General features: G+C 39.2%; 1 protein-coding gene across 1 annotated transcript in view; it reads left to right on the top strand.

Moving 5' to 3' along the window:
- Window positions 1-20,560, top strand: part of Rfx (regulatory transcription factor Rfx) — a 206,328-nt gene extending 185,768 nt beyond the window's left edge. The window contains exons 9-12 of the mRNA XM_067760363.1: window positions 3,843-4,145; window positions 5,034-5,348; window positions 16,661-17,029; window positions 17,083-20,560. Of these exons, the coding sequence (XP_067616464.1) occupies window positions 3,843-4,145; window positions 5,034-5,348; window positions 16,661-17,029; window positions 17,083-17,244 (1,149 nt within the window). The 3' untranslated portion in view covers window positions 17,245-20,560. The remainder of the gene's footprint in view (window positions 1-3,842; window positions 4,146-5,033; window positions 5,349-16,660; window positions 17,030-17,082) is intronic.
- Window positions 20,561-24,496: the final 3,936 nt, after the last annotated feature.

The raw sequence follows: 24,496 nt of genomic DNA, 5'->3' as shown, positions 1-24,496 counted from the left end.
GTATACGAGCAGCGGAGCGGCAATGCACAAACACATGCATATATCTTATCTGAGTTGTCACAAGAAAGAGCAATAATTTGTGCACGTAGTTGTGGCTGGCGATTTTGTAGCCGAAACAAACTAGTAAGTTCTGGAAATCGAAGAGCCTAGAAGTATGCAGCGTAAACTATAAAAGCGGGGCAGGCGAGTAAGAAGTAATTCAGTTTGAGTTGAGCTATCAATCAGTTTGCTTAAGCACGCGATCTGGCGGCCAATAGTAGAGTTTCATTTGAGTTATTAATCAGTTTGGTTATTAAGCCTGCGAGTAGCAAAGTATAAGTGTTATTGTGAAGTACTATAATAAAGGCCATTTTTCCATCATTCAATATTGGAGTTACTTATTCAACAGTTTAGTGATTCGAACTTAGCAGAGGATTGCAAATAAGAGGATTTGCAAGTAAATTCGTTACAATATTATAATATAACAAAACCCAAAAATAAGAAATAATAGGCAATTAAATAAAGACTAAAACTTGAAAATAAAACAACTTAAAAAAATTGTTTAGGTTAAACGGTTTTATTGAAAACAATACTTAAAAAATTAAAAAAAATAAATGTAAGGCGCGATAACCTCCGAAGAGATCTAAGGCCGGGCTTCTTTTCCAATTTGCGTCGTGCTCCTCTTGATTTTCCGTACAAATTGGCCAGACGGGACCTACATGTTTTATGCCGACTCCGAACGGCATCTGCAAGGCAGATGAGTTTTCACTGAGAGCTTTTCATGGCAGAAATACACCCGGAGCGCTTGCCAAACACTGCCGAGGGGCGACCCCGCTTAGAAAAATTTGCTTCTAATTGAAAAACCTTATTTCTAAAATTTTGATGTTGCTTTGCCCGGGGTGCGAACCCAGGGCATACGGTGTGATAGGTGGAGCACGCTACCATCACACCACGGTGGCCGCCAATAACAACAACAATACTTACATGAAGAAATAATAATACTAAAAGCTAGAAAATAATTAGGTAGGTCCTAGGTACTAGTCATCACACTCCTCATCAATCTAGGGCGTTGATCAGAAATTAAATAAAAGCGTTGGACGCTTCAAATTTCTATTGATAGTCATATATAAGACTAACTGAACCCTAATCAGGTTATGCTACGCCTCATATTTTTAAAAATTTCACGCCCCCAACGCTTTTTTATAGTTGTCTGATCAACGCCCTAGATTGATGAGGAGTGTGATGACTAGTACCTAGGACCTACCTAATTATTTTCTAGCTTTTAGTATTATTATTACTTGATGTAAGTATTGTTTTCAATAAAACCGTTTAACTTAAACATTTTTTTTTAATTATTTTATTTTGTAATAATAAATTTTTTAGCTCATTATTCCTTTTTGTTAGTCGGGACTAATTATTACTTTGTTTATTTCTCATGTGGAATAATAATATTGAGAACCATTCCTCAAGTAAAAACTGGTATTAGTTAACTATATTTTTTTTAAGAAAGTAACCATAATTCGACCTTTACAGCTAAAAGAGCAAATTATTGAATTATAAGTTAAAGTTAACTAGAGTTTAACCTTGCCACTTTCTTCGACAACATAAAATATTGCTGCTCATCTCAGCTTCGGCAGCCAAATTGGTAGGGTTAAACTCTAGTCAACTGTAGTTTCAACTCACACTGAAAACCGGGCCTAAACAAATGTAAGTCATACAAAGGAATGCAAAAGATTGCGGAATACAATCCTCCGATATTGCAGTCCAATGAATGCAATCCATGGCACAAAAAAATAGGAATAATTAGACCGGAATACAGAAATGAATAATGATTAAAAATTTTTATTTATTATTCTGGACTAACAAAGGAAAAATTATTCCCAATGAAATGCATTCCTTGACAACTCTGCTTGTATACATATATGATTTTTAAGAACTATCGCGTTTACAAAAAAAAAAAAAAAAACCAAATGTCTGGTGCAAAAAAATTCATTCAGATATAAAATATAAAGAAGTTCAGAAGTTTGTGTCAATGGTCTAGCATCAATGCATTGCAAGCTTGCGTAAAATATTTTTACATTACACTAACAAAATACACGGCTACTTATTGCAAAAACGCAACATCAAAAACCGTAGTTTATATTTCAATACTAAATAGCTAATCAGCACTGCCAATATAAAACAAGATGTCTAAAGAAAAAATTTAAAACGGAAAAAACTTATTCACGATTTGTAGCTTATGTTTGCTATAGCAACATTTCCAACATCAAATGCACGTATCTCTTAACTAACTTAATATTTTTCTTGATGTAGTAAAATTTGATCCAAGTACTAAGACACTTTTTTCCAAAATACATATTAATAGTTTCTCTGAAACTTCACCTTATTCCTTGAATCTGGTGCACAGAAGCAGTCCGGTAAAAATTAGAGATGTAACAAAGATTCGATTCCGATACATTGAAAGTTCCGATTGCTTTAAACTATCGACTTCGGTGCAGACTGGTATGGAATCGGATGCATAACTGTAGTTGACTAGTGGTGTCTTTATACAGAAATATACATATATAGAGCTTAGTTACGCAACCGTGCGTTTGGTTTGTCAGCTGGAAAGATTTTTTCTCTACATTTTTTCCTCTGAAAGAGAAGCACAGATTGACACCCAGAAATACATGTAAAATAAATCATATCGCATTTATATTTTTTATCCAAGCCCGTGTAGGCAGACCTACGGCACGTTTGTTAAGGTCAATAATAAAATCATAAGAAACGAATTCAAAAATATTTGAAAATGTGCGTGGCCGCGCCTTTTTACTTAGTCTCTCTATAATACACTTTTTAATCGTATAAAACATGGCTAATGAAATTTTTTGAGTGCATTGTTTTTATGATGATAACTGTTTGTTGTTTGGCGGCCGCTATGGTGTGGTGCTATCATGCTCCGCCTACCACACCGAGGGTCGGTCCTTAACTCCCGCGCAAAGTTACGTCAAGAATTTAGAAATAAGTTTTTTCAACTACAAAAAAGTTTTTCTAATCGGGGTTGCTATTCGGCAGTGATTTGGCAAACACTTCGAGGGTATTTCTGCCATAAAAATATTCTCAGTGAAAATTCATCTGCCTTACATGGAACCTACATGTTCCATTTGTAGGGAAAATTAAAAGGAGCACGACGAAATTGGAAGAGAAAGTCGGCCCAAATCTGTTTGGAGGTAAATGGAGCAGAGTATTTATTAGTTTTTTTAACCGTTTGCTGTAAAACTGGACGAAATAGGTTGGAAGCTACTTTCACTGTTTTACCCAGCGTCTATTCGTCCAACCGTCAGTTAACACGATAACTGGAGCGAAAATGAAAGTATCTTCACCACGACTTATCATCTGCACTCATCACAACATACATATATTAAAATGGCATACATAAAATTATAACCACGCCCATTTTTTCGATATCGAAAATTTCGAAGTATTAAAATCATGGTGTAATGAACTAGCAATTGCTGATAAAAAGGTAAGGCTTGGCAATTGAACTGACTTTAAGACGCAAAATAGAAATTAAGTAAATATTGGAAAATGGGAGTGGCGAAAAGAAATTAAGTAAATGTTGAAAAATTATAAAATGCGATAGTGTTGCAATTCGTAAATCAAAATCCATTGAAAATATATTGAAATTTGACAGGAGTATAGTTTTTGTTATTGCATATAAACTTGCGACCACTGCTTAAAAGTTGAATCTAAACAAAACTATCAATAAAGTTAATTAACACTTTCTGATTTCTCTTCTATTATTTCTTCTTGATTACTATTCACCTTAAAAAATATATATTAAATAAAAGAAAATGTTTTCTTAAAATTTCAAATTTTTACAGTATTTAGGAGATGGCGCTGGCGCGATCCCTTCATTTCCTACAATCGAATTGACTCAAACATATAGCAGTGAACTAACTCAAGATGACTTGGATACATTTCGTGCAATGTATCGTGAACATTGCGAATCATTTGTGGATGCTATACTCAATTTAGAATTTACCACAATTGAATTCTTGTTCCGTGATTTTTGGCGTGCAACAGACAACAACAATTTAGATGAATGTGAAGAGGAAAAATATCTTAGCAAAACCAAATTATATTCGTTATGCCATTACGCTGAAGTGCAAAAATTTATAAAGGAGGTAAAATTGTGTTTTTTTTTTATATGTATTTAAATAGCGAGACAGGCTAATATTGCTTTATACAATACAAAGTGAAGAGTGGAAGCATTGCATATAAAGCACTGCTATAAATATCAAATGTCACTAATACAATTCGAGCCAACTACATATAGAATATATGGGGTATTCCATCCCATTTCGACCAATTTTGAACCCGACTACTTTAGAATTGGCTGAAAGTTTTTCTTCTTTTTCTAGCTTACGAAAGACGTTTTTCAGAAGTTTTTCAAATTTTTTCATCCAACTCAAAAAAGTTATGAATTTTTAAAAAAAACTTTTTCAAAAATTGACCGTTTGGGATCATTTTTTTTTTTTTTTTTTTTTTTTTTAAATATGTTTTTAAATGTACTTTTCGGAAAAAATACAAAAAAAAATTTAAAGTTTTTTTTTCAATTAAATAAAAAAAAATTCTCGGCCCACTCCGGGATTAGTGGGGATGATTGCAGAATTGACTGAAGGTTTTTTATGAGAAAAAAAGGGCGAAATTCGAAAAATCTCGAAAAACTGAAAAATAACAAAAAAAAAAACTTTTAGCCAATTCTAAAGGGGTCGGGTTCAAAATTGGTCAAAATGGGATGGAATACCCCATATGTACCAAAGTGTATAACAAGGAATATCAACTTGGAGGCCAACTACAAAGCGTAAGACGGATATTCATATAGTTGAGCGGGTAAAGGCTTTTATACTAGTTCCCGAAAAGCTAGCTGATGACGAAGTGAAATTTAGAAGGATGTTCTAGTAATAATCGCCGTGTGTAAATTACAAACTGTTTTCTTTTTTTCTTTTTTATAAAAGTATTTAAGCAAATATTTGTATAAGTACATTCGTTCATTTTGTTTTACTGTTCAGGTGGACTATCAATTCTACCAAAATATGGTGGATGTTATAATTCCCGATGTTCTACGTTCAATACCAAATTCTTTAACACAAGCCATTCGTAATTTTGCTAAAAATCTGGAGGTTTGGCTGTGTGATTCTATGGTCGGTGTTCCCGAACGTATGGTACAAATAAAATCAGCTTCTGTCTCAGCTTTTTGTCAAACGCTAAGACGCTACACATCACTCAACCATTTAGCGCAGGCAGCGCGTGCTGTTCTTCAGAATAGTGCGCAAATAACTCAAATGTTGCACGATCTAAATCGTGTGGACTTCCGTAATGTACAGGTTAGTATTAAAAAAAATTGCTGCTGGAATGAATATGCATCATCATCATACATACATATAAACAGGATTCTAGAGGGGGTTTTCTAATTTCTTTATTACTTGGGCGATTTGCCTTCGAGAAGGTTAAGGCCGAGCTTCTCTCCAATTTGCGTAGTGCTCCTATTAATTTTTCCTTCAAATTGGCTTCAAGGCAGAAGAATTTTCACTGAGAGGCGACCCTGCTTAGACACCTGACGCACGGTTTCAACCTTTCGTTAAAATCATTTGTCATTCCCGAACATGGGAAAATGCCAATGGATAATTTCACTACACACACCTGCAAAACCAGCTAACATTTCACAGCGAATCTTCGCTCAGCATCTTATCAGCATGGCTTCCACAAAATTTATAGCACTACCACCGCGCTAAACACCCAGATAAATTACGGACTGAACCAGCATAAACCTCATCATAGGACGGTGCTCGTGGCACTTGACCTGTCAAAAGCTTTTGACACAGGCAACCACTGCACGCTACTCCAAGATATACAAGGTTCACCCCTTCCTGCTTGTCTTAAAATATGGCCCGCAAATTATCCGAAGGGTCTGCAAGAGTTTTTCTAAGCGGCAGTGATTATTCAAAAACTCCGCGTGTATTTCTGCCGTGAAAAGCTTTTGGTGAAAACTCTTCTGCTTTGCAGATGCCGTTCACAAATTATCTCCGATTTGGAAAAAGGAAAGGAGCACGACGCCAATTCGAAGAGAAGCTCGACCTTAATTCCTCGAAGGTATATCTCGGCTTGAATTTTTTTTTTAGCAAAGCTGCCTTACGCACAGAAGAAGTTACTGTAATTTATTACGCCGACGACTGCACGAAAATGGCAACAGAACTTGCCCCCCCCCCCCCCCCCCCCCCAGGTTCTAGAATAAAAAGCTATCTCTCCAATATTTCTGATTTCTTCACCTCGTGCGACCTAGTACTATCACCGACCAAGTTCACGTCGATGGTGTTGTCCGACAACACTCTCATTTTCAAGGCGTACCCCCCGAAATGGTATCCAAAGTACAAAGCCGGGGAAAAGATAAAGAAAATTTGCCAGTCACTTAGAAAGCAATTGGCCCACCGCTCATGTGCTACGCATCTAAAGTTTGGTCGCCTGGTCTCAAAAACATACAATGGAAAAGGATGCGTGCCTGCCAAAATGCTCCACTCAGAACTGCTACGCGATATTTTCCTATGACCCCTGAACAACATCTACATAGTGAGGCAAAAGAGCTTAATATTAAACAAAATACTGAACAGACAGTTTTTGCTAAATCGTCACAAACCGTAAACCCTTCGGAAAATTCTCCTTAAGGACTATGGTGAGATCTGGCACCAGCTTATACCGCCTTTTTATCCAGATAAGAATAAAGAGGACCTAAGGAATCCACCCATAATCGGTTAACACCTTTGCTAGGTCGCGCCGGGTGAACCCCGTTATCAATAAACACTGACCTAGCTTTGCAGAAGAAACAGACTACCAAAAGAGACACGAGTCACCGTGTCCCAACTTCACTCTGGATACTCTAACATGTTAAACTCTTACTAGATCAGAATCTACCCCGGCATACGTAATGTATGTCCTGCATGCCTGCATGCGATGTGTCCCCACATGACAGCAACCATCTTTCCAATTGTAATGAGAAACCAACGCATTTAACAGCAACTTATCTATGGCCCGTTCTGCTGAAACCGCTAGCTTCCCAGAACTTCCGTAAGAGGACGTTGATGACAATTTGTGCGTGGTCGCACACAATGGGACGAAGCACTGTTAACAAAACAACATCACCTGCTTAGAAAAATGGTTTTCAAATTGAAGAAACTTTTTCTTAATATTTGATTTGGCTTTTGCGTAGTTGAAACTAGGATCGTCGGCGAAGCACGCTATCACTATGACGGGCGGAGTAATTTTAAGCACAGGGTATCTACTGTTGGACAGCGCGATAACTTGTATTTGTGACCTTCCACGTGAGCTACCTCGCCCCACGACCAATCTAAATTTAGTACATCGAGAGCTTTTTTTCACTTTTTTATACTCAGCTGAGCGGAGCTCACAGAGTATATTAACTTTGTTCCCATAACGGTAATCCGTAACGGCAAAAACTAATCGAGATAGATATAGACTTCTATATATCAAAATGATCTGGGTGAAAAAAGAAATTTATTTAGCCATGTTCGTCCGTCCGTCTGTAAACACGATAACTTGAGTAAATTTTGAGGTATCTTGATGAAATTTGGTACTTAGGTTCCTGGGCGCTCATCTCAGATCGCTATTTAAAATGAACGAAATCGGACTACAACCACGCGCACTTTTTCGATATCGAAAATTTCAAAAAACCGAAAAAGTGCGATAATTCTTTACCAAAGACGGGTAAAGCGATGAAACTTGGTAGATGCGCTGACCTTATGACGCAAAACAGAAAATTAGTAAATTTTTGGACAATGGGCGTGGCACCGCCCACTTTTAAAAGAAGGTAATTTAAAAGTTTTGCAAGCTGTAATTTCGCAGTCGTTGAAGATATGATGAATTTTGGCAAGCACGTTGCTCCTATTACTATATCTGCGCTAAATAAAATTTAGCAAAATCGGACGACGAACACGCCCACTTTAAAAAAAAAATTTTTTAAGTCAAATCTTAACAAAAAATTTATAATCTTTACACTATATAAGTAAATTTTGCCAACATTCAACTCCAGTAATGATATGGTGCAACCAAATACAAAAATAAAACAAAATTTCAAAATAGGCGTGGCTCCGCCCTTTTTCATTTAATTCGTCTAGAATACTTTTAAGGCCATAAGTCGAACTAAAATTTACCAATCCTTGTGAAATTTTGGTGGGTGCGTGGGTTCTATGACGATAACTGTTTTCTGTGAAAATGGGCGAAATCGATTGAAGCCACGCCCAGTTTTTATACACAGTCGACCGTCTGTCCTTCCGCTCGGCCGTTAACACGATAACTTGAGCAAAAATCGATATATCTTAACTAAACTTAGTTCACGTACTTATCTGAACTCACTTTATCTTGGTATAAAATATGGCCGAAATCCGACTATGACCACGCCGACTTTTGCGATATCGAAAATTACGAAAAATGAAAATTTTCCAACTTTACCAAATATGAAAAAAGAGATGAAACATGGTAATTGGATCTGCAGGGCGAAATCAGAAGCCCTTGGAATATTGGCAGGAATACTGTTCGTGGTATTACATATATTAATAAATTAGCGGTACCCGACATGATGTTCTGGGTCACCCTGGTCCATATTTTGGTCGATATCTCGAAAACGCCTTCACATATACAACTAAGGGCCACTCCCTTTTAAAACCCTCATTAATACCTTTAATATCGTACAAACGCATTCTAGAGTCACCCCTGTTCCACCTTTATGGCGATATCTCGCAAAAGCGTCCACCTATAGAACTAAGGCCCACTACGTTTTAAATAATCATTAACAACTTTCATTTTATACCCATATCGTACAACACACATTCTAGAGTCACCCCTGGTCCACCTTTATGGCGATATCCTGAAATTGCGTCCCCCTATAGAACTATGGCGCACTCCCTTTCAAAATACTCTTTAATACCTTCCATTTCAAACCAATGTCATACAAACACATTCCAAGGTTACCCTAGGTTCATTTTGCTAAATGGCTATTTTCCCTCATTTTGCTCCAAAGCTCTCAGCTGAGTATGTATTGTTCGGTTACACCCGAACTTAGCCTTCCTTACTTGTTTATATTTTGACTCGATTTTCCGATGAGCCAACTGAAGAAAATATTTCTATTATATTGGTGGCACCTAAGGCTCTGAAGCAAAATAGGGTTTTGTAGGAAGTTTGCATTTTTGAAAAATGCCCCTTCGCGGATTTATTGCACATTTTTGTCGGGATATTATTAAACACTTACATTCTCATAATGTTTGACAAACGAGACACTTAACGAACGGTACCTGCGTTCGTGTGGCGATATCGTCTACTAATAGTACTGTGAAGCTTACGTTGTCGTTTATGTTGTTGTTGTAGCGATAAGGACACTCCCCGGTGGTCTTGGGGAATGTTATCGATGTCGATGCTCCTTTGCCGGGTGCAGATCCGGTACGTTCCGGTAACAAGTACTATTAAGGTACTAGCCCGACCATATCGGAAACGATTTGGTATGAACACATGAAACCTTCTAGGCCATTGCGCCCTCCCACCCCCTAGATCCATGAGGAGTTTGAGGTCGCCACAGCCTCGGCTGCTCATGAAATTACAATTGGGTTGGAGAAGTTATATAGGGCTGGCAACCCCTTGAAAGTTGCGCTACACAACCCCTTGAATCAATTTGGTATTTTAGTCGCCTCTTACGACAGGCATACCTACCGCGGGTATATTCTGAGCCCCCTAACCCGCTCAGGAGCATGGTCGTTTATCGTCTAGCTTTGCGTCATTCGTCAACTACAGGAAAGTTGTTGTTATATAAAAAAAATAGGAGAGGTTGAAATGCTCGGTCCATGAGAACCTCATGTAGACTGAATGAATTCGTAGTCTTACCAGACTTGTTTAATGACCAAACTGAAACCCCCTATCAAAACCAGGAACTATGTTATAAAAAGCTCCGTCGTCTTTGCAAATGCTAAAACTTTCTAGGACATATACCACTTGCCGCTTCTAGATCTGATCTGTATCTCTCCTAATGATGCCCAAAGGCAGTGTCCAGTCGGAAAATCCGTCATGACTACAGTCCCCTCTTTTTAATGATAGGAGTAACTTTGTTAGTCTAAGGCTGTAAGACCTACACATTCTCTTCAACTCGCGCTTGGGTCCACGCCTTTCCAGCTTAGTGGATCATATGCACCTCTCGTCTTCTCTTAATGTCCCCAAACGTCTACGGAACAAATTTCGAGGGATTTTCACTTTTTAGCTAGGTTATCCGCTTTTTCATTCCCATCTATTTCCATAAGCCCTGGGACCTAATATAGATGTATGCTTCTTCCTGTCCCCATTCTTTCCAGGGATTGCCCACTCTCTAATACACTTTAAAATGCTGTGCTATGCGAGATTATTACCTTAATTGCTGCTTGGCTGTCAATATAAAAGTTAACACGGCTTTAAGCTATTTTCTAAAGTCTAAGCTATGTTCTTCCAGAGTTTCTACTGCTTTAGTTACGGCTACTACTTCGGCCTGAAAACCGCTACAGTGATGTGGCAGCTTGTAGGATCTGTTTATTTCCGCATCAGCACAGTATACCGCAGACCTCACTCCTTCCACTATTTTGGGGCCGTCAGTGCACAAGTTTACCACCTCGCCATTAGGGCACTCTTGCGCTAACCATCCACCTCTATTGTGTCTCTTAGAACCCCTTCGAAGCACAGATATGGAATCAGGTAGTCTTTTTGTCCTGTAATTGATGATACTACTATAATCGTATGGTCTGCGCTCAAGCTGTCCTGAGGCACTGAGCTTCGTTGTTAACGCTATGTTCTCTGCCACCAGGTCTACAGGTGGAATGTGTAGAATGACATTAAGTGCAGCCGTCGGGTTGTTTTCAGGGCTCCCGTAATGCTAAGCATTGATAGCCTGCATACCCTCTAATTTTTTGAAGGTTTCTCCTGCAGGATCACCCCTGCTAACTTAGGCCTGGTCCAATTTGGGACCTAGTAAACAATACCATATCCGTCTTCTCTGCGTTGGCTGTCAACCCGTCATTAGATGCCCAGGTATGGAAATCTCGAAGCGCCCGATCTATCAAAGAGCTAAGGCACTTTCCACTTGTAACAATTGCAACGTCATCTGTGTAAGCCGTAAGTTTGACGGCTCCCTTATCGAACTGCCTCAGCAGTTGGTTGATCACCAGCGATCCACCAGAGGTGATAACACCTCGCCCTGCTGCGTGTCCCTGTCCACTAATTTCGTGGCCTCATACAATCCCCATTGTGAAGTAATCTTCCTGCAATTTAACATGCAGCCGAGTTATCTGGTTATTGTAACGAACTTCTCCCGAATGTTGCCGTTTACTAATGAAAAGGGTCAGGCGCATGCTTCCGAGACGGGGCGGCATACCTTGCTATGCTACGGTCTGGCTCAGGGAAATGAGAGTGGGCTTGTCTCGGTCACATACAGCGAAATTCGTACGAAACAAAATTTGTATGCAGGATATTTAACACTACTTACCTCATGAACGGAGATAAAAATCAAAAAAAAAAAAAAAATCTGCGAAATTCAAGCAGCGAAACAAAAATAATTTATTACAACAGCGGAATCAAAAAGGTTCATTGCAACCAGCGACGGAAGGATTGGAAAGATGGCATTTTCCCTCCTCGTCTTTACCCACCCAACCTGTTAATGTATCCTGACTTTACGTACATTAACCCAAGAGAACATTTAAACCTGGTATACTAACCTTTCCCTACATTTCGTCATCAGGATAAATGAATCAGGAATCCATTTTTAGTTTACACTACAAAGATTTCTTACATTTATTGAAGTAATAGTAATAACTAACATTATTAGATCAAGTAATTTGAAGGTAAGAATATAACAAAAAAAAAATTAATCCATCCTATTCTCAGTATTTAGGTATTTTTATCAATTTATTCAAAAGCCAATTACTTCCTAAAATTAAAAGACATATAATTAATCGATATATTTAATATTCGAATATACGAGCTCTCGATGGTTTGGTCCGTTTATAATAATAGCTTTATATATACTTATATAAATTTTAATTTCAAACATTCGTAAATTTCTTTGGGAAATCTTATTATTTGCAAATTCCCTCAATATATGGGCAATGTTTTGAGTTATCAACTCGATTTTGGTGCTAAAATAAAATAAGCATACGCAACGACTAAAGACACGAACTCGCCCACAGGTAAATGAAACAGGTTGTGAGTGTGTTAACTTTATGATCAAACGCAATCAAACTTAGATTTTAAACCGCGGTTCAAAATGTCAGGGCAAAAAGGGATATTTTCACCTAATTATTACCCATAGAATGATATATTTGCCTAATCTAACATGTCGACAAATGTTTCTACTATAAAAAAATACAATATGTATGTAATTGAATTATAACTTGTTTTTCTTTCTACTTACTTGGTCTCCATCGATGCGACGGTGAGCTCAGCGACGATGATGAGAATGTTGTAAGTTCGATGTATCATGTCTAGCGACCATGTCTGCTAGTGCTGTAATTAATTTGAAAGTTCTAAATTTTCGGGAAAGCAATATGTTGACCATCTCGACGTTTGTTAGGAATCTCGGCATTGGAGAGTTGATATATGTTGCGGTTGATCCTTCACCCGCGTGATGATTTTATTCAAATTTTCTTCTTATGTTTCGTTTCACTTTTTCTAAAGTTAGGTGGGCTCATTGGCCTCTTAGTTTTCCCTTTTTCCATATCTTCTCTCCTTAGGTATAGGTCAAACGGCATCATCGCCTAATCTTCCCGTTAGACATTGATCTTATTTTCTTTTCTTCTTATTATACGTTTGTACAGTCATATCAGACAGTGGCTTCTTTACTTGAATCGAGAGATGAGAAATACCGTCATGGATCACGCCATCCAAATGTGCTTCACAAAAAAAAACAGGAATATACCAGCATAAATTCGTACTGGTACAAAAAGTTCATTGAAAATTTGCGTCAACCATAAACAAATCATCTACGTAACTGTCGATCGTTGAGTAGAAAACAACCAAAGCTAAAATTTTATATTTCCCCATATCCTCCTCTTAGGGTTCGAACTTGGTAATTTTTTCTGTCGGGTGCTTCGCCCTCTTTCCCCTGGCGTATATAGGCTATCTCATCTTAAATACGGACAGAGATTGTTCTTGGTAATCCGATCCGGTTTGGGACTGTTATTGTATGATCGAAATCTGCTATACCTCGAATACAGCAAAAAAAATCTACCAGTTTCTTGTAAAAAAAAGGCCAAAAAAAGGACAGATGAAGACTAGTTTGGCATAGCATTCATACTGGTAGTGCGATAGCTTGCATCATTGGATTTTCTGCATGATATGTATGTATGATTTGTGCCTTAACATCATCTGGTAGTTCTCTGTTCCACTAGTTGAGCGCCACCTTCGTTGTGCGCATGTGCGGGTTTTCCAAGTATTAGTGCATGCTCACTAATTCCAATCTACATATATATACCTATATGTGTACCTACAATTGTACAATATCAAGTGGGTGTGTTAGTGATTGCCTTACCTGGGCTTTTAAGTTACGCTCGCCCGCTCACAAGCAATTAACTTTGTTGGTTCGTCAGAGCACATCGACGCTAAGTATATTTTTATGTTGTTGCACTGAGCATTGGTCGTGACGAACTTTTCGAACCAATGTTCGATACAATACAACTAACAAGTAGATCTGCAACACACAATTATAATTTATGTTGTGATAATGATACCGCCCTGTGATGTTCGCATAGTACGCCGAGAGGCTAATATCATTGTGATGCTCGTCATATTATGGCTGGATGTACTTTCAATACCATTTGACTTGTGACTGTAAGCAAACTGTGAGGGCCGTTTTGACATGGCCAGAACATGTGAGAAAGGCGAAGAACATTTGTCGGAGAAAGGCTACACACAAGGAGGGAGGAAAAGCGGTCGCAAATCTAAGATTCCCGCAAAAGAACCGCCTGCCTGAAATTGATTTCTGAACAGTGTGTAGATGGAAAAATTGCCGAAACATATCCCATTTTATGGGTTAGGATATATTTCCCCACATAATTTGCGCTCTAATAACCCGAATACTTTCACTTGCAGTCATTAAATGACGAGGCGAGGATGGCACATCCCAGCGAAGGAATACGCGTCGAGCTGTTCGAATAGGACCATGAGTTGGTAGATATCTGATTGGAATTTAAGTATGATCTGCCCAATCCACAACTGCACTAAATACCGCGGATTCAGCCTGCTTTAATGACTGTCAAGGAATTCGTCTATCTGGTAAGCAGAATTAGCAGTGAAAACAAAGTCAACTAAGAAATCAAACGCAGAATATCTCTTTTCAACAAGTGTTACCTCGGACTGATTTGGCAATGGAAATGTTAAGTCCTCTCACGGCGAACAAAAATCACACTCTACAAATCGCTCATCATACCTGTCCTGATGTATGGCTCAGAATCATGGACGGTGTCGACCATCACCGCCAAAGAGGTTGAGAATGCCATCGGTCATGCTAAACCATCCAAAGCAGTGGGCCCAGATGGCATAGCCATGCCGATGCTTAAAAGCCTAGAGAAAGAGTGTTTCAAATATTTAGCACATGTCTTCAACCTGTCTCTTTCCACTTTTGTCATTCCCAAAAAATGGAAAATGGCCAAGGTGGTCCCGCTACTAAAGCCTGGGAAACCAGCTAACATAGAGTCATATCGCCCAATATCTCTCCTATCGCCAGTACCCAAGACGCTTGAAGCCATTTTGCTCCCCTATTTCTCTCCATAGCACCACCACCGCGCTAAATGCCATTAGCACCCACATAAATTGCGGTTTAAATCAAAACCCCCACCATAGAACAGTACTCGTTGCGCTAGACATATCAAAAGCTTTTGATACGGTCAGCCATGGCACGTTACTGCCCTTCCCGCATGTCTTAAAAGGTGGACCGCAAATTATCTGGGTGGTCGGCAGGCATCGGTGCAATTTAGAAACGAAACAAGAAGAATTAAACAAGGGGTGCCACAGGGTGGTGTCCTATCCCCACTTTTGTTTAACTTCTACATATCAAAGCTACCTTCGCCACCAGAAGGAGTCACTATAGTTTCCCACGCCGATGACTGCACAATAATGGCGGCAAGCCCTGGCCCACAGATCGATGAGCTTTGCAACAGAATAAACGGCTACCTCCCTGATCTCTCCAGTTTTTTCGCTTCGAGAAACCTGGCATTATCACCGACTAAATCCTCCGCTACCTTCAACATGGACCGACCATTTTGAACATCTACGTCGATGGCACTACGCTACCGACTGTCCTACACCCCAAAATCTTGGGAGTGACGTTTGATCAGGATCTACATTTTGGTGAGCATGCAGCCGCAATTGTACCGAAAATCCAGAGCCGTAATAAAATCCTCAAATTTCTTGCTGGCAGTACTTGGGGAAAAGACAAAGAAACGCTCATTACCACATACAAAGCAATTGGCCACCCGATTGCAAGCTACGCATCCCCTATATGGTCGCCAAACCTAAAAACTACTCACTGGAAGAAGCTACAGGCCTGCCAAAATACTGCTCTCAGAACCGCCACGGTCTGTCTTCTTATGTCCCCAGAACACCATCTACATAATGAGGCGAAAATGCTCCTCATCAGGGAGAGAAATGAGATGCTAACCAAATAGTTCCTGTTGAATACCCAGAAGCCTGGGCATCCCAACAGACATCTGATTGATGAACCAACACCGCCTAGGGGCTTAAGGAGTCATCTTGCAAATATGCATGTGCTATACACATATTTAGCGGTCGAGGCTCTGGCTACCCCAACTTCCTCATGGAACCACAGGATGGCCTAGAAGGTTTAGTGGTGCTTATTACCGTAATGTACCGGATCTATAACCAGCAAAGGACCATCAACATCGATAACACTCCCCAAAACCTTCGGGGAGTGTCTTCATCGTTAATACAACAACAACAGGCAGGTGGAGAAAGACTTGGCCTCCGTTGGCGCTCCCAGTTTTTGCTAGTTATCGCGAAGGCGCCAGACAATGAAAATGTGTCTCACATTCCCTGACTGCCTGTCTAAGTACTGCCACTGAGTGGTGTTTTACGATGTCACCCCTATTTAGAAAATTTTTTAATTAAATTATTTGTGCAAATATGGGTAGTAAAAGGGAAAGTGTTTTATGTCGTATTTCAACAAAATTATTACAAAGAAAAAGATTCTTAAAATATATTTATTCCTTACAATATTATAAATCGATATTTGCAATGGTAGACTATTTCTGAGACCTGAAGATATTTGCCCAGGGATACCTGATTTAAATATGGTTGAAGAACGCCCTATCTCAGAATTTTTTTCATAAACACCCCAGCTTATGTCAAAATGTATTGAAATCTGAGATAGGGCGTTCTTCAACCGAACTCTGAGATAGGCCGTTTTTGAAACAAACTCTGAAATAGGGCCTTATTTAAACGCTGAGATCCCTATCTCATATCATATTGGAAGCGGCAACCGAGATAGGGTGATATTCCACCCAGCAGTCGAAATAGTCTATTCTATTCCGATCGACACTCGCAGTAGGGGAGTTATAAATAAGTTCTTTACTCCACTCACTTTGCTTTCATTCAAATTTTTTTATAGGATCAAGCCGCTTGGGTATGTCAGTGTGAGACAGCTGTGGTGCAACGTTTGGAGAATGATTTCAAAGCAGCACTACAGCAACAAAGTTCCCTTGAACAATGGGCATCGTGGTTACAATTGGTTGTTGATTCTGCCTTACAGGAATATCGTGGCAAACCAAGCTACGCAAAAGCAGCGCGTCAATTTCTACTCAAATGGAGTTTTTACAGCTCGATGGTAATACGTGACCTGACATTACGATCTGCCTCTAGTTTTGGTAGCTTTCATTTAATACGTTTATTATATGATGAATATATGTTTTATTTGGTCGAGCACAAAATTGCTGAAGCTCAACAAAAAACGGCAATTGCAGTTATATGCGATCGAATGGTATGAGGTATTGTTTGGTATATTTCAATTTTGTTTATTTTATTTTATTAAAGCACAAGGATGCCGATTTTGAATTTGATTACCAGTTGGAATTTATTAGTGATAATCATGAACAGCAGCAGCAACAACAGCAACACCAAAATAATTCAGCTAATATTAATGATATTACAACTTCTGTTGCGGGAAATTCTGCAAAACGTTTAAAACATGACTGAGAGAGCGCTGTCGTGGGGCTACAAAACGTACAACGATCTGCAACAACAAACAGTATTCAGTGCAGCGATGTTGGGGCTTTACAAGCAAAATTCACCGAATATCTTTGCTTGTTGGCATCCTTATAGTAGTAGTAGTTGACAAATTAAGATAGTAAGTAGTTATAAAAAGCGCCGCCATATTATAAAGAAACGAATATACCAATAACAAAGATTTATTAGCCTATTTAAGTACTACATGCGTAGATTCCTACAAATTTACGCAATAATAAATAAAATATATGTTGTATGCTGCAACTACACCTTTTCAAATCTGTAATGAGAAATCGTAAATGTATAATAGACAGACGTTAATTGACCTGATAAAACATAACTTTACCTTGAGGAAACTTAAAGCTTTGGGAGGCAATTGTGGCTGCGCCAAAAAATTTGTTGTTTTTCAGTAACTAAGCAATATTTAGAAAAAAGGCAGTTGGGGTCTTTGTGAATGAAGCTATAATAGTTGCCCTAGATGGCAACTCTGTGCAAAAATAGCTTATTTAGTTCTAGAAAAAATCAGTAAATGACAACCTCGTAAAACCACTCTCAGTGGCACCCGATGAGCAGAAAGTTATTGAATGTTGGAATAGAATGTCATCCAAATCGGTTGAGCCATTCATGAGCTAGAAGCTGGTATTTAAAGAAGTTAATATAATTGGAATAGTGATTAAGCCTAGATGGCAAATCCACTTGGAAATATTTTTCTTGAAATACCACGTAAAATACTGTTCGTTTGATACCCACATTGGCATACCTAATTTAATGATAAAAATTCAAATAGGTGGTAACATCGTAAAACCATCCTTAGTGACAATTTATGATTATAATGCACTATCTATGCAGCACATAACATTCAAATCAGAGAGCCGGGTCCGACATTTTTTATATTAAGGCACCAATAACCGATGCCAATCGATATAGTTAAGTAAAAATATATATATGATGACTAATGGCGTTTTCTTTTCTGATAATAATATCGCTCTGTTGATTCTTCTTCGCCCTCTCGTGAGATTTTGTGTTCCTTTAACAAAATATTTTTCAATGAATAAGGAAAAGGGTGCCATTACCTACAAATAGAGCCATTATGCATAGCCCCAGGTGATCTAGTTCAAAAGTTATAATTTAAGAGTGCAACATGAGGGCAACTTTTTTTTTTGAAAAGAAGACACCGTAAGACAGCTTGACTATGTCAACTTTGCCAAGGTCTTAAGTGATTTTTTCCGATTAGTAACAAGTCACGTCAGCTATAGCTGTTTCGCGATAACTGAAGCCAATTGGGAACACCAATGGAGGTAAAGTCTTCATCCACCTGCTACTCCCAACTCAGTGGAGATTTCCTCCTTCCTCTGCTTCCAAACTGAAATACTTTCTTGGCAAGAGCATTTTCGCCCATTCGCATAACATGACCTAGCCAGCGAAGTCTTTGGGTTTTAATTCGCTGCATTATCGTTATATCTGCGTAAAGCGCAAACAGCTCATCATCGTACCTCTGTCGACATCACGGACAGGACCATAAATCTTAGGACCACTTTTCTATCAAACATTCGAAGAGCCATTTCATCTACTCTCGACACCGTCCATGATTCCTAGGCATACATCGGGACTGGTATGATGAGCGACTTGTAGAGCATGATTTTTGTTCGTCGAGAGAGCACTTTACTTTTTAATTGCCTACCCAGTCCAAATGAGCACTTGTTGATTTGTAAGCTGACATTTTTTTTTTGCTGTGAATGCTGACACCCAAAATGCACCAATTCTTTGCATGGTGTTATACAATCCTTGATCGAAATCTATTTTTATATCACAATAGCTCTGGAATGGTGAGTCCTTGGAATGAATGGTTTACTAGTGACCATGCGTACTCATTGGGCCCGTGTTTTGTTAAAATGTTTACAAATAATTTGACAAAATCATGTTTATCATTTGAGTGAAACTGGTTTTTCGTATCAGTAGGTACTGTTTTTCCTACAGGGCACTTACTTTTCCTAATTTTTTAACAAAAAAAAGTTATTTCCTCAAATCCGCCTGCTGCTGTGAGGCTATGCACTGCGACTTATTCTATTTGCTGTCTTTTTCTTCACATCATCTCTTCTAAACTGAGTTCCCTTAGGAAATCCAGAATGGTGCTTGGCTTTAGAGAGTGTATCCAAAGATCCTTAGATCCTATTCTTCTCGCGACTGTATCGCATTCGAGAAGTATGTCGGAGACTGCGGAACTCATCCTCGTTGTCGCACAACTGACGGAGGCTTGTAGACCACATACCCAATTTGCGCATGTGGCGAATTAGTATGCAGTGGACCTATAAGTATGCCTGTTAAAATTTTAAGGCTGCTTTGTGCTCGTTATCAATTTCGTTTGTCATTGTAAACTGACGTTTTCTCATTACTGTTTTGAAAATATGTTTAAAATTTCCAAGCATTTAAATGTTAATAAAATTTTGCTTAAAACACAAAGGACATAATATTGTAAAATTTTACTTATACAATTTTTCACGCATAATTTTTTTAGAAGGTAAACAACTACCAATTGTAATTGCAACCAAATAGTGTTAAGCCGTCCAATACAAATGAAATTGTGAACACCCCAACTACATATACCTATGTAAACTTGTAACGTACGTAAATATGTACATTTGTAGAGGTGTATATGGGATTGCATAAATGAGTTGAATGTAAAGCCTTTTATCTTCAAGGACTTGGATGTTATACAAAAAATTTAATGTTAATTTTAGGTGTATTAAATAGTATGCATATTTGTATGTACAGATATCTGTTGCTTATTTATTAAAAAAATACATACGTGCGTAAGTTTATATGGCTATATACTATATGTTTTTATACTAAGGAAAATATCCAGTGTCAGTTTTGTAAGGTTTCATACAAAATGAATACCATTACTTGTCGGATAAAATTATCAAACACATTCCTCATTAATTACGAAGTAGTCACATTTGTCCGATAAAATAAATAAGTATAGGTACATTTACAACAACGGGCAAAATTTCCTAGGCGTTTAAGCGCCAATTGAATGATGATATAGATAACAATAAACCAAACGAAATGTCTTGCTGTCCAATATTAATTTGCGTTGTGAAATGATATAAAAAAAACACACATAACACGAAAAACTGACTACTTACATGTGCACACACACCTATATATCTGTAGTCACATGCAATAATAGTCCTATACTTTTACATGGGACTCGAGCGCTTATTGCTTACGACCACACATATGTAAATCGAAAAGATTATTTCTTATTAAAATTAAAAACAGCTTTATTTGTTTTCTAAAAATCATCGACAATGACACATAGTACACTACTACTGGAGAAATAGTGGCAACACAAATAGGTCCCACATTACAATTGAAAAGATGGTTGGTGTCATGTGGGGACACATCACATGCAGGACATACATTACGTATGTCGGGCTTGATTCTGGACAAGTGCTAGTTTAACCTGTTACAGTATCCAGAACGAATTTGAGCCAGGGTGACTCGTATTGCGTATTAATAACGGGGTTTACCGGGCGCGTACTGACAAAGGCGTTTACCGATTCTGTATAGATTTGGCTAAGGGCCTGCTTATGCTTGCCTGGATCAAACGGCTGTGTTGGCGGCTGCCGGATCTCGTCATAGTGTTTTAGATGTTCCTTAATCCCCGTGGAGGCGGTGCTTAGTCAAGCAGTTGTTTGCTAGGATATCCTGGTTAAGCAAGAACTGTTTGTTCTGCATTTAATTGTGCTCTTTAATATTGAGCTATTTAGCCGCACTATGTAGATTGTGTGCGGGAGTCGTAAGGAGACATCCGGTGGCAGTTCTGATTGCAGCATTTTGACTGGCCTGTAGCCTTTTCCTGTGTGTATTTTTAAGACCAGGCGATCAGACTGGTGACGCGTAGCTCACGAGCGGTCGGCCAATTGCTTTGTACGTGGTTAGCAGTGTTTCTTTATCTTTTCCCCATGTGCTGCCGGCAAGCGACTTGAGGATTTTGTTGGGACTTCGTACTTTAGAAACAATCTCGGTGGCATGAGCCTTGAAGGTTAGAGTATTATCGAACGTTATCCCTAAGATCTTTGGGTGATTGACAGTCGGTAGTGTGACACCATCGACGCGTACGTCCAACATTTGCGACGTCTGTTCTTTCCACGTCGTAAACAGGGTGGCCGTGGATTTTGTCGGTGATAATGCCAAGTTGCGTGAGGTGAAGAAACCGGAAAGATCGGGGAGATAGCTGTTTGTTTTAGAAACTAATTCATCAACTGAAGGGCCAGCTCCTGTAGACATAATCGTGCAGTCGTCAGGAAATGATTGTCACTCCTTCTGGTGAGGAAGGGAGTTTCGATATGTAAAAATTAAACAGGAGCGGGGATAGGACACCACCCTGTGGAACACCCTGTTTAGTTTTTCTAGGCTTAGAGGTTTCGTTCGTAAATTCAACCGAGGCCTGCCGACCACTCAGATAATTAGCGGTCCATTTTTTTAAACAAGTAGGAAAGTGTGAGCCTTCTATGTCTTGGAGTAGCGTGCTGTGATTGACTGTGTCAAAAGTTTTTGACAGGTCAAGTGCCACGAGTACCCTCCTATGATGGAGTTTTTGCTGATTTAATCCGTAATTAATCTGAGTGGCGAAGATTTGCCATGAAATGAGGGAGCAAAACGGTTTCCAATGTCTTAGCTACTGCCGAAAGGAGTGATATCGGTCGATAAGACTCGCCTTCGTTGGCTGGTTTGCCAGGCTTTAGTAGCGGGATTATTCTTGCCATTTTTCATTTTTTGGGAATGACGAAGGATTCCAGGGACAGGTTGAAAACGTGTGTTACGTATTTTATTCCCTCATCGCCAAGGTGTTTAAGCATTGGCATGGCTATTCCGTCTTGGCATATCGACCTGGAGGGCCTGGCCTTACGGATGGCTGTTTCAACCTCTGTGGATGTGATGGTAATGGGTGGGACGTCGTGTTTATGGTTATGGGCTCGTCTATTAGCACGACGTCTGGCTTTGTCTACAGAAGAATGCATTATAAATTGTCGGCAAAAGCCGCTCACGCATTTCTTCGAATCAGATAAAGTTTTATCACCTAAGGCTATAGATACTTTATCATTGTGTTTAGTGGGATTAGACAAGGATTTGAGGGTAGAGCACAATTTATCAACACCCGCAGAGAGGTTGCAGTTCTTTAGATACTCCTTCCATTTGGTTCGTTTATGTTCATTTACCAGCCGCATGAGCCGTCTCTAGGGCTGAGATGTCTCGCAAGGTCACGTTCTCTTGCTAAATTTGCGGCTTCGGCCGGGAAATGCGGTACGATTTCAGGTATTCTACCGGCCGGGATGAAGCTGAAGCGATGACCTTGTGGAACGCACGCTCGCCCTGCCAGACATCGGTCGGAACGGGAAGGCAGCAAAAGATTGGTCTGTAAAGGTTGTGTAATCTTCCCAATTGGCTTTTTTAAAATTAATGAAAGTCCGCTTTTCAGAGGTGATAAAATTGGCAGGTCGCTTAATTGGAAGGAGTATGGGCAGGTGATCAGAAGCTAAAGTAAGGATCGGTTGCCATTCAGCGCAATTTATGAGCCCTGCACTGACGATTGAGATGTCAGGTGAGCTGTGGCAAATAACTGCAATTCTGATGGGGGCATCACCGTTTGCCGTGCAGAAAGTCGTATTGTCTATTTGCTCTGCTAGCTGCCTGCCTCTGCTGTCGACTGGCAAGCTAGAATGCCAGAGATCGTGGTGAGCGCCAAGGATAAGACGGTTTTCGCCACAGAGTAGCGTACTGATATCAGGGCGATAGCCACTTGGACAGCAGGTGGAAGGGGGAATATAGATGTTAATTATTTCTAGGTCAACATCGCCTGACCGGATTGTTATGCCTTGACTTTCTAAGGTATTATCCCTGCGGCTGATGTTAGGTTCAAATAGACTATATTGCACGGTGTGATGAGTGATAAAGGCAAGGCCACTACCATTACCCCTTGTGCGATATTGCCTATGAATGTTGTAGCCATCGCAAGTTCGGAGGTCCGATCTGGTAGTTAGCTTTGTTTCTTGAATTGCGGCAATACGGATATTATTTTTATTCATGTAGTCAACTATCTCCGCGATCTTACCAGTTAAACCGTTACAACTAAGTTGCAGAATTCTGAAGTGCATAGGGGGGCAGTCGTCACTCTGGGAGTCGGAGATGGATGAAGGCGCCTTGAAGGATATAGGCTTTGTCGAGTGTGCTGTCCGATTGCTGCTGGTGTGCCTTATGTCAATGAGTTGGTAATAGCGTTTTGGCAGCAAGGTGCAACGAATGTGCCGGTCGGACGATTTCCGTTTGTAAGCCCAGAGCATCTATGAAGGTGGCATAGGCCAAGGCATGAACTATATTAGGCCGATGCCGCGATCGTAAATACTCTGAGCTGGCATACGGAACACACGGTGTGGGGGACAAGGAGTTTATGACTCCTTCATGCGTCATTAAGAGTGTCGGAAAGGGAGGGGAGGGACGGGGGTAAAAGCTGGTGCTCGGCATTGCTACTATCCATTCTACGTAGATTGTAGTGATGGTTGTAGCGGCCGCGTTAGATGGAAGAGCCGTTTGGCGCGAGCACAAATTTTAAGCGCAAACATTTTCTAAGTGTAGATAAAGTTAAGCACTTAGCAAATATTTAATCTATAAAGGAGACAAACCCCAAGTTTGTAATCTTTATTATTGGTGACTTTTATGCTAGTCCAGATACACAATTTGGCGAGTTTTCACCATGTAACACCAATCAAGCACGATTTAGAGTGAGAATAACTGCTGTTGAAAAAGCATGAATGTGGCATGTACCCACTTTCGTATCAACAATCCGAAATCGAATCGAAAATTGCATTTGTGTCAAGAGATATTTTGCATTAAAAAGTTCCAAACACAGAATTCGGGTTTAATGGAAACGTAGCATTATACAATAGAGTTAGTTTTTTTTAGTATTTGTTTTTGTTTTGGGTTATTATTTATTTTCCCAGAAAATATATACTACTACTATATTCAAGGCATACATATGTTACAGAGCGCAAAATCTGCATACTAAAAACTATTTTAAAACTATCGATATAGCTCTAACTTGCGGTATATATGATTCAAAACAATACAAACCGAAATTGGACAAAATCAGTCAAAAAATTCAAAAATCGAAACTTCGTAACATCCTCAATATATGCAAATCATTACCTATATAGAAAAA

Source organism: Eurosta solidaginis, chromosome 1, assembly GCF_040869045.1.
Source record: "Eurosta solidaginis isolate ZX-2024a chromosome 1, ASM4086904v1, whole genome shotgun sequence".
In the NCBI taxonomy this organism is placed as follows: domain Eukaryota; kingdom Metazoa; phylum Arthropoda; class Insecta; order Diptera; family Tephritidae; genus Eurosta; species Eurosta solidaginis.
The sequence above is the reverse complement of the archived record's forward strand: the minus strand, read 5'-3'. Positions and strand labels throughout refer to the sequence as shown.